Raw genomic sequence first — 12,057 nt, 5'->3', positions numbered from 1 at the left:
GTAAGGCTTTAGGAAAAGGAACTAGGCAGCAATGATTATATCTCCTGAAGTATCTTTTGTTTTGGGTTGAAGTAAGAGAGGAGAATGGTCCTTCATAGTGAGGCTTTAACATGCAGCCCAAGATTGATCTCTGTATTCAGAGAAGGAAAGTAGAACGTTCATGAGAGGCATGCAGAGTTTTAGGTTTTCCAGACTTCTCTGTCTGAAGTTTTAAAATCCTGAAAACAATTCTCTCCCTCTCTCTCTTAACTCACTGCTGAAACCTTAAGGATATCTCTGAACTGCTAACAGTGGAAATCATGAAAATCGTTGCGCAAGTCTAGAACACTTTTTCAGTCAACTGCAATCTGCACTGAATTGCAATAATACATAGAAAGTTTTATTATCACACACATATACCCCACTAACCCCTATTTGTCTCAAATAGCTTTTTTAAATTGGCATTCCACTGTATAAACTAATTAGGGTTCAGTCTAATAGACATGAAAAGAAATGCAGTTTTCATCTAAAATTTCTGCTGGATTTGTTTAGCTATAAAAATTCAGGCATAGGGAAACTCTGAGTCATGACTGCTTTACATGTGCTTTTGTGTGAGTCTGTGTGCTTGAGATAAACACAGTATAAACTATAGTCATTCAAATTTCCATCTTATTTAGCTGGAATTTCCCCCTTTATGTAAAGCAAGCAGTGATTTCAATTATCCAAAGATCTGGTCTCCCTGTTTACTATAATATAGTGAAAATAATGAACAATAATTAAATAAGTTAACCCATGAAATATAAGTAAAAGAAGAACAGAAAATAGCATGTCATTTTAACATATGACTGTCTATTTACTAATTATCTACTTTCAATCTTCATTGTATCCTTTTATATAAACAATTACATGTGAATATTTGAACAAGTTGCAGTGAACATTTTTTTGCAGGCACTTAGAGCATGCTGATCAACATGCTAATTTATGCAGATTAGAGAAAGCTGAATGATTTTTGGCATGCAACAAAGAAAATTTAAATGGAAGCTTCAAACTGAAATTATAATAAGGACTTTAACAATGGATAGTTTGATATTCTCAAATCATGGGAATCAATGGGAGAATAGGCAGGGACAAATAATAAAACGTACCATATAGTGTTCTTTTTGTACATGATTTGCTAAACCAAACAAATACATATAAGGAATAAAGTTGTCATTACAATGCCATGGCACATGCTTTTTGTGACAAACCTATGGCTCCTGAGTTTAAAATCATTCCCGGTCTGAAAATGGAGATATCAGCATTTAGAAATCATTCTATTTTTCTATACCTGATAAAAAGTTTCTATTCTTAATACAGCAATGCTACTCAATTTCATCAAAAGTAAAAATTCATAGTAATCAAAAGAATTTGTATAGATCAAAATGCCATGGTTGCCACTGCCTACTGAGTAATGCCTACTGTGTAATGCAACTTTCTGAAACTTAAAAAAAAAACGTAGAAAGCTTATAACATAAATTTAATTATGGTAAGTATATCAATTTATCTAGCATGTTCATCCTACCATCACTTCTAAATTGGAAACTATGCACTACCATTGATGTTGTGATCATAACGACAAACATAAGAAAGAGACAATGTTAAGAGACCCAGTTGGATGTAATGGTTAAGGTACCAACCTAGAAACTGGAGGACTGTGAGGTCTAGTCTTGCTTTAGTCACAAAACCAGCTACATGACCTTGAGCCAGTTACTGTCTTTCAATCCTAGGAAATAGGCAATGGCATACTTCCAAACAATCTTGTCAATAAAACTGCAGGGCAGAGTTGGTATTCAGCCAGTTCTGGCAGGTTCTGGAGAACCTAGTGGAAATTTTGAGTGGTTCGGAGAACTGGTAAATACCACCTCTGGTTGGTCCCGTCCCCATCTATTTGCTGCCTCCCAAGTCCCAGCTGATCGGAGTCCTAGCTGATAGTCTGGGTCTTCTTTTGTGGCTCTGCACAGAAGAATGGAGCTGGAAAGCAGATTAGTGGGGTGGGAGAGAATGGAGATTTTACAGTATCCTTCCCCTGCCATATCCACCAAGCCATACTCACCACACCTACCAAGCCACACCTTGCCCACCAAGCCACGCCCACAGAACCGGTAGTAAATATTTTTTGAATACCACCACTGCTACAAGGGCTTATCTGGTCAGTTAACAGGAGTCAAGACTAACTTGAAGGCGCTTTAAAAAATGAAGAATCAAAGTCTTGAACTTCTATAACTACTGTTTCAATTTTAATGGAAATACATTTTATTAGCATTAATGAATATTTACAATAGCAGCTGCATATATAATTTCAAAAGTACTTAATTCTACAGAAAGAAGAGAATATTTATAGCTCAGGGTTGAACTGTGGAATCTATGGTGCTCTCTGACCCTGGTGGTTTTGTTGAAGATGTTTCATTAACAAAGTAGGTAAGACACACTGATATTGTTACCTAGTATGGTAATGAAATGTCTGCAAGAAAACCATCAAGGTCAGAGTTCAAGGACCCCACAGCAATTAATTCTTCCATATTCTTATTGTGTTGCCTGGCACTGTTATTTAGCACCCAAATACTCATGGGTGAGATGATTTTATGTACCAAATAGAAGATGTGAAATAGAAGATGTAATATAACTATTTACTTTAAACATTATTTTAAATGTTTGTAACTTTATTTCTCTATTAAATTTTAAAGATTATTAAAACAAGCTTGGAATAGTAATCAGATAACAAATGGGAAATATGTTGATATCAAATAAACATTATTAATGCCAATATAGTTTGTATTTAAAACTTGACTCAAAACGTATGTGAAGCGATAGAAATACTATTATTTGCATGCTAGGCTACCATGACTTAGAACATTCATCATGATTAGTTTACATGATCATGATAATCTTAATCTTAAAAGGTTTACATGACTATAAAATACCAAGAAATCAAGGAGTGGAGGCCAAACAGTAAACTCTGATTTATTTTTTTTCCAAAATCTTCATTGATGTTTCAAGATGGGCAAAAACCAATACGATGTGCCAAATTGTTTGGAATGGCTGCTAAATTCAACTCTGCTTTGTGAACCTTAGCTAGTAAAAAGTGTGTGTATGTATGTGTGTGTAATTTTGTGTATTTGTGTGTTTATGTTGTTAATTTGCCCTACTATCTCTGGATCACCAAGAATTGAGGAGATTTATTTTGTTTTTATGTTACCTGTTTCAATCTGCAGTTTTGAGAAGCATCATTTTGATAAGCAAACCAAAAAGAGTGACATCAAAGTTTAATGGAGTAATAATGCACGAAGTCAATAGAACTCATTAGCTATTTAGGACTTTTATATTGTTTTCATACTGATACTCCTTTGTCACCATGACAATCTTTAGACATGTTGCAAGAGCAATTCTAGCAATTGCTGGAAGTTCTTTTGGCTATCTGGGAATCTAGGCATTAAATTCACAATATAACTAAAGGGCATCAAGCTGGGAAGAGTGGTGTAAATATGATCTTCCAGCAAGGTAAATGTCTTCATTAAAAAAAGAATCAAATCTTTAATTATTTATTATTTAATTAAATAATAGAGTGCAGAAAGATAGTTAGCAATAGCACTTAGCACTTAGATTTATATACCCTTTCATAGTGCTTTACGCCCTTAAGTGGTTTATTGCCCTCTACAATCTGGGTCCTCATTTTATCGGCCTTGGGTGAATGGAAGGCTAAATCAACCTTGAGCCAGTCATGATTGAACTCCAGATTGTGGGCAAAATTAGCCTGCAATAGTGCATTCTAACCACTGTGCCATCACGACTCTGGTTATCTAAGGCTAAACCATGGCAATGAATCTTAAAAATATATAAATAGAAACCATTTTTGAAAATATTATATTTTTCTCTATTTTTACAAACAATAAATTTACTCATCTTTACAATTTCAATAGTCTTCAGCAACCTTCTCTTTAGTAGTTGGCCCAGAAGGATTATCCTAGGGATGAACTAGAATTATTTTTACTTCAATCTCTTTTTTGTCTATTTGAGCAGAAGCATGTCATAATTTGGAAGATTCGGGTTTAGAGATTTATCTATTTCATGTCTGAAAATTAGTGTTTTTATTAATGTATCTGATCTAGTAATTGATATGAGAAGACAGTGAATATAATCTACTCTAAATGTTCATTGAGATTTTTTTAATAATACGGAAAAACTCATTATTTATTCTTCGAAATTATCAGAATTTACATCTGCTAAGATCTACTTATTCTAGATCTTTGTCCCGAACATACCTAGGGATTGTAACTTTTTTTAGATGTTCGTTAATTGGAAAATGTGCTACAAATATGTGGCAGGGTTCCAATTTCTCAATATCTGGATTTATTCTGCTGAGAGACATATTTAATACATTTTATACCACTTCCTATGTTTTGTATGGATAAAATAATAAAATAAAATAGTGTATTAGGAAACTTAATCTGATCCATTTTCAACATAAGTGGACTTGGAATACCCCATGAATCAAAACTGAGCTGGCAAAAGCAGGTGAAAAACCACAGCTTCAGCTCAGCTAGGGATATCATCTAAATTAAGGAACAGTTGGTTCTGAAAAACGTTAATTATGTTATCCCTTCAGAATGAGAAAATCAAAATAATTAATTGTCATGATTTAAAAATCCACCTGATTTTAACAAACGTTAAGACAATGTGGTATATCAGAACATTACCACTATGATGGGGATTCTGAAACTGTGATTCTCTTAAGTTTCCAAATTGATTTCTCATAACCTTGAGAAATCTAATTCCATTGAGAAATATAGTAACTTTGGAATGCGATATTGCCAGGAAAGAAGTCATCCATATAACAAATTCCTTTTGTTTTAAATGGTCTTTGTTGGGGGAAAAAAACAAAAGACAATTAGAACAGCTGGTTTCGGTTGCTTTACTCCGGAACTGAAGAAATATGGAGCAGTAGCTTGATATCGCTTTTTAGTGTGGATGTAGATGCTTGGTGAGTTATTTTTTTCCAATTGCATTTCTTTTTAATAGGAATGTCATTTCATCTCAATGGCAAGCATGACTTAAAAACATAATTGTATCAAGAATTATGTATTATACCCTGTGACGTGAAAGAACCTGTAATTGAAAGAAATAGCCATTTCAGATTAGTGTTCTATTGTGATTAAAAAAAAAAGATGTGATACATGGACAGCAGTCATTGAAAAATACCATCCCAGCTGTATTCCCCAAACGGTGCTATTATCTAACAAAAGTAATTAAATGTGTAGAGATGATGTGTCAGTCTTATGAATTAGAGGGAGCAATCTCTTCTTTTTGTGTCACTTAGGAAGTCATACACCTTAGAGAAAAAGCTAAATATAGTTCATGTCATCCAGGAACTTGTGGCCACTTGCACATAAACATCCCATCTTAGTATTCCCATGAGACCTATTTGTTTATACCTTTTATCATGCTTCTCTGCCACCGGCAGCAAATCAGGCATCTCCTACTGCTGCTCTCTTAACCCCATTGTGAAGATAGACCTGGCATAAGTCTCTAGACAGGACTTTGCTAGATAAGGTTCTTAACTGCAGATGGGAGTAGAGCCATACCAAAGAGCTGATTGCCAAGTCAGAAACATTAGTGGAAGAATAAAGTGACAGTAGTTTTTCAGTACAAAGACTTGAAATAGAAAAAAAGATGAAGCAATGGGAAATGCATTCATAGGTTCCTGTAGCTCTGTCCATTTGGAGTCATGTAATTTATTTGCCAGTATCTGAAATAATAATTCATGATAAAAGCTTAACTCTCTAAAAACGGAGAGTTTCTGTTATCATTTCTTAGGAACAGTCTGTAAGAACAGTCTGTAATTGCATACATATGATACATGCAAAATCATATAGTAAGCGACTAAGTTAAAGGAATGTTATTTGAATACCAGAAGATTTATGGGCATGATATTAACAAAGCAATGGAGTGAAATTTATGGTAGGTAGTTCTGTGTTCTTGACTCAATTTGCTTTCAAGCTTCAATGATATAGTCTGTGAAGATTGAACTGACATCCTGTATTGTAAGGAGAGCACAAGAAATCTATTTTTAACTTTTGCAGCTAAATTCATCATGCTAAGTGTTCCTATTCTCTCAGCTAGCTGGAAGTATACCATATGGTTACTCCGATTCTTGTCTTTTGAACTGGACCACAGGGTTAAACCTGCTCCTTTTGCATGCTGTGCACTGTGATTTGTGATCACAGATTAGTTTTTAATTAAACTGTTCCAGCAGACGCAGCAAGTCTTCATATTTATTTTATTTCCTTAATGTAGACATGGGTGTTGCTGTGACATAGCAATGGAAGAACTATTTTGAGCATTGATATGCAAATTTGTACATCAAGCAATTAGAAGCAATTAAAGCAGGATGTAGTGTAATTAGAGATGGTTTTGTTCTAATTTTATTCAGAGAGGTTTGACATGTTGTGGAAAAGTTTTAAAAATAAAAGACTAGGCAGTGCCTACTGCTTATTGAGATGTATGCAGGACAAATAACAATAAGGACTGTTTATACAATTATGTGAGATACTTTATTTATGAGCTTTACTTCCTGGATCTGCTTGAAGCAGTCCTAGAGCTTTGAAACCTAATAAAACTGCTCTAGGTAATAACCAAAGTCCTCAAACCTTGGATGTGTATGTATTGAAATACCTTCCAGTGGAAAAGCTTGGGTATGAGATAATAATAAATAAATAAATAAATAAACAAATAAACAAATAAATAAATAAATAAATAAACAAACAAACAAACAAATAAATAAATAAATAAATAAATAAATAAATAAATAAGCTTGAGTATGAGATAACAATAAAATCAATAAAAATTAAAATATAAAGATTCACGATGGCAAATATGATGGAATTAGGTATATCACTGTCCCTCACCGAAGGCCTGGGTGAAGAACCAGTCTGCATGGCTTTTTTAGATGACAGCGGAATGGAGGCCATCCAAATCTCAGGGGTAACCTCATTCTGGAGGGCCAGAGCTGCTATAGCAGGTGTTTTTTTGTGTGAAGAGGGTCACAATTAACAGCAACTCTCAATGAACCACAATTTGAAAACTTCTATGTGTTTGGTTTGAAATTAGTTAAAAGAGATAACAGTACAAATAAACCAAGGCCTTACAATTTCTTTGAAAGAAATGTTAGGCACTGGGTTAGATGTTCATATACTGTCACCTGTACCACTAGAAAAAAGGGGAGGCAGGGTGGCTGTTTGTGTATATGCATTTTGGGGGAAAAAACTTATGAAGCAGATGTGCAAGACTGGAAAAAGATGCAAACCTGTAATTATTTAAACAGTAACATATCATAAGCTCCCCTGCCTGTGAAGTGCCTGTTTCACAAAAAATACGTAGCTCTGAAATAACGTTTTAGTACAGGTTAACGGCTGTCATGACTATTTTAAGTTGTGATGGTGCTGAAAAAGTAACTTTACAACTACGTGATTAATATTTGGGCACTTTGAAACCAGTGGGCATTTGCAATCATTGCAGCATACAAGGGTTGCATTATTGTCACTTGCACATTTCATAACTGGCTTCTGACAAACAGAATCAATGGTTTAGCTGGTGATAAAAACACAAGTTGCAGTCACATGACTGTCACAACTGTCGTGGTTTGCTTAACAACTGTGCTAAAGGTGACATTGTAAGTCCATCACGTTCATCTGATGTTTTGCTTAGTGATTGCATCACTTAGCAATGGAAATAGCCACTCCAATAGTGGTCACTAAGCGAGGATTGCATGTGCTATTTTCTACATAAATGTACTGTGTTAATTCCAGTTTTGATTTAGAGGTGATGTGTAACTCTTGGATCTGTGTTCTGTGTTCTTTGTTACTGATTTGGTGAAAGTGAGACCTCTGTTGCATTTCTATTTGTTAAAAGCAATCAGAGAAAGACTGGATATTTTCCAGGGTGTTTTAAATGTGGATGCTAGGGATACTTCTGGAGCTTTTTGTGCCATGACTGTTTAAAAGAATTGCTTCTGAAGAATGAGAAGCTTTCCTCAAAATGATCAAAGCAGTATCACCCCAACCCTTTTGTATACAGTGCCATGTTGCCTGTAGAAAGATGCTAGGACTTGTATCACCACGTTAATTTCATTAACCTGACATCTTTCCTCCCCTCCCCCTAAGATACCATGGCCTTTAGATATTTTGCACCTCAGCTTCCCTCAGAAGAACCAAGGTGGGCAAAGGCAAGGAATCTGGATAATTTAACCCCAAAATATCAAGATTGCCAAATGCTGTAGACATTTACTTGTTAAATGTTTTATGAATATAAGGACCTTATGTGACATAAAATAAGTGATCATTGGTAAAATGTGTTCTTTGGTTTTTCACTCTTTTTTCATAGGTTGTATATGTAACCGCTACATTTCCATACGTCATGTTGTTGGTTCTACTGATTCGAGGAGTAACATTACCTGGGGCTACCGAAGGAATAAAATTCTACTTATATCCTGACCTATCTCGTCTTTCTGACCCACAGGTAAGAACTTCTAACAAATACTTAATAAACATTTTGTGCATTTTTCTGTCCTGTGTTTTTCCTTAGATTCTTAACTATAAATACCCACACTTTCCTTTACACACTGAAAGCAAAGAAACATAGCAATGGGACTCGGTTTTTCTGAATAATCTATGGCATAGACACCTTGCACAACGAATGATCAAATTTGTAGCAAAATCTGAATAACCTTTCTCTGAAACTTAGCCTATGGTAAAAATGTAGCAAACCAAGAAAGTCTGTATCATAAATAAACTCATTCCTGGCTTTGCATTTTAAATGATCAGCTATCATATCATTCAATAGGAAGAATGAAACTGATGAAAAGATATTGCCTGGGGACAGAAATGATTTGGACCTAACCTTAAATACAATCCAAAACCATTCTGATCTGTTTTTTTTCCCTTTGGCATTCAAAAACCAACATGGGGAAAATACAGGTGCTTATACAAGGTTACATGCCTTTTATTGCTTAGTTTTACAGCAGAGATCAACTTGTGTGCTGCACTTGGAGGAGAAATGGAAGATACCATTGGTCATTTAAAGTTCCTTTTTCAGGAATGACAAACTCCTCTGTCTTGCTGTACAGTAGGTTTTCAGGTACAGAAGCTGTGTACTTATTCACAGATCTTTGCATCCTATGTAGATAAATTAAGTTCTCCTGTCAGCTTTGAAATTCAAAATGACCAATCACTTCTGACTTCAAAACTGAAAAAAGGAAAGATGCTCTGGGTTTAGACATAAGTGAGAGGATTTGGGTAGAATATTTATTCTAAATATTTATTAGAAAATTTATTCTAACGCTCTAACAGCAGTCTTAGTTTGGACAACAGTATAGATTGGATGGTCCTATCATACTAAATCAAGCATTTGTTAATTTTAAAAAGTGATAAAGGTCTGAATCTGACATAATAGAAAGACCAAAGGTGTGTTTTACAAATCACAATGTTTCTCTCTCAGTCCAGTCTAGGGTTATTATGGGAATAAAACTCAGGAAAGCCCACTTGCATTCTTCAGAGAAAAGGCAAAGTAGAACTTCAAGATATAAATCATAAATAAATAGTAATATGCTGAGGCAAAATTCTGAACATCATCTTTTCATTCACACTGTAAAATATAATATTGTAAAACATAATGTGAATTCATTAATCAAAACTACTTACAAAACATAGGCTGCTATTTAGTAGCTTTGCTTTGCACAATTAAATATAAATATTTTGGCTGCTTTAAAAGTTTAGAAGCAGTCTGGAGCAATTGCTATTTTTTATTAGTTTAAATGTTTTTTTTATAGAGGTGAGGTGTGTTCTATGAGGTGAAAACTAATTTTATATATTTTTACTTCTAATCTTTACTGTTAAGCTTAACATGGTGATTTTATTGTTTAATTTATATTTTTATTTTAAAGACAATATATGTTTTTTAAATACAGTAAAACCCCTGAAAGTTGACCACCCAAAGGACTGAATGAAAGTGGTCAACATACAGCATACATACTGATGTGTACATGTGCCACATTTTATTGTATAGCTTTTATTAGAGAATGTCATACAGAAACACACATAGTGAAAACAGGAAAATCATTCATACAGTACTGTATCATACAATATCAATACATTTATGTATGTATTCTTTTCTCATGGTTTGATAATTTTTTCTTGAAAAAAAGAGTCAATTTTAGTCTATTTCTTATTATTTTGAGAAAAGGAGAAAGAACTCTCAATGCTGGCAATATCACTCATTGTACCTGGGTCTTGTTGCACAGCAAATGAGTTTAATTGTATTATCAAATGACTGACATTCGTATCTTTCAGAATATCTGCAATTTCTGTATCCTTCTCACTTAATTCAGTTAAATTAGGGTTAGGAGTTTGCTTCTTCAGAGGGACTATAGATCTGCGTTTTAGCATTGACCCACTGCAAAAGCTGGGCTCAGTAGTGCATTTTGTATGTTTTGATTATGCTTTGATCGAGAGGTTGAATTTTTGTAGTGTTTGTAGGCAAAAATTTTAGTTTCATGTTTGTAAGATGATTCACTTTGGGATGACTAGGGCAATTGTCCACGACAAGGAGAATGGACCGTTTCTTCTTCATCTCTGCCTCATTTCTGTGTCATCATATACCTGTCTGCTGGTAAAGTTCTTGTATTGCAAGGCTTTATGAGAGCCTCAGGGGTGTTTACTTCAGTGTTCAGCTCAGGCTCAATTAGGAATCTTACAGTTGCAGAAAAAAACCCACAAATGCATAAAATGACAAGCAGCCAGGTGCAGTTCCTAATAGTTACTTACAGAATGGATAAACCCTACTTATAACTTGAAAAAATACTGTCAGATATGGGGACAATTAATCGATCTTCTTAACAGCATACACCAATTAAAGAAAAGGTAATATTCAGTTTATTTATATAATGCTCCATTTTGTAGTCTCAGTAAAAAATCTTTCAGTTTTTGTGACTGATTCCTTCCATTTTTTTCCAACTATAAAACATTTTTCTCCAAAATTGAAAGGCAATGCACTGTCCTAATATAGAACTCTAATAGGTTTTTGCACACATACCTTTTAAAAATGATGTCATTCTGAACTTATTTCATGATACATAAATATATTTAGATTAACAGAATTGGAAGGTACCTTGTAGGTCATCTAGTCAAAACCCCTGCCCAAACAGGAGATTCTACACCATTTCTGACAAATGGCAGTCCAATCTCTTCTTGAAAGTCTCAAGTGATGACACTCCCACAACTTCCAAAGGCAAGCTGTTCCATTGGTTGGTTGTTCTTACTGTCAGAATATTTCTCCTTATTTCTAGGTTGAATCTCTTCTTGACCAATTTCCATCATTAATCCTTGTCTGACCTTCAAGTGCTTTGGAAAATAGCTTGACCCCTTCCTCTCTGTGGTAGACCTTCAGATATTGGATCATGTCTCCCCTGGTCCTTCTCTTCACTAGACTAGCCATGCCCAGGTCATGTGTTCTTCATATGTTTTAGTCTCCAGTCCCCTAATCATCCTGGTTGCTCTTCTCTGCACTTTTTATATTTAATATCCCTTAAGTTTTTTGAACTTAGCCCCCTTAAATATGTTGAGTGTATGTGTTTTATAGTTCTTGAGATTTGAAATACCCAACTTACAATAGCAATTGGGACCAGGATTTCCATCACTAACCAATGAAATCATAAGACACAACTGCATCACCTACTAATGGCAACCCCTGCAGTCCCAGTTGCTACCATTAACTGAATCCCACAACTGTTAGGCAAAGCAACTTCCTAAAGCCAAAGTCAGTGGGAAGCCAGCAGGAAGTTACAAGTCCCAGACTCACAAGCAGGTAAAGTGCCTGCTGCTGAGTAGGGAATGGTATGTGGAGGTGTAGCAGACAATCGAGTAGGATGTATAAGAGTGTGAGGGGATGCATGCACAAGTGCTGCACAGACCAGGGAGGATGTGTGAGGATGTGAAAGATGTACTGCATGGGTCAAGAATGGCACTTGAATGTGCAAAGACATGCACAAGA

General features: G+C 34.9%; 1 protein-coding gene across 4 annotated transcripts in view; it reads left to right on the top strand.

Moving 5' to 3' along the window:
* The window catches only part of SLC6A11 (solute carrier family 6 member 11), a 121,986-nt gene that overhangs the window by 43,858 nt on the left and 66,071 nt on the right, over window positions 1-12,057 (top strand). For all 4 annotated transcript variants that reach the window (XM_026680558.2, XM_087954866.1, XM_087954867.1 and 1 more), the window contains exon 7: window positions 8,395-8,529. In XM_026680558.2, coding sequence (XP_026536343.2) covers window positions 8,395-8,529 — 135 coding nt within the window. The remainder of the gene's footprint in view (window positions 1-8,394; window positions 8,530-12,057) is intronic.

The sequence above is a fragment of the Notechis scutatus genome, chromosome 2, assembly GCF_049901735.1.
Source record: "Notechis scutatus isolate UNSWTSFEM ecotype Mainland chromosome 2, rNotScu1.2, whole genome shotgun sequence".
Taxonomy (NCBI): Eukaryota; Metazoa; Chordata; class Lepidosauria; order Squamata; family Elapidae; genus Notechis; species Notechis scutatus.
Note: the sequence above shows the minus strand (reverse complement) of the source record. Positions and strands in the feature narration are given on the sequence as shown.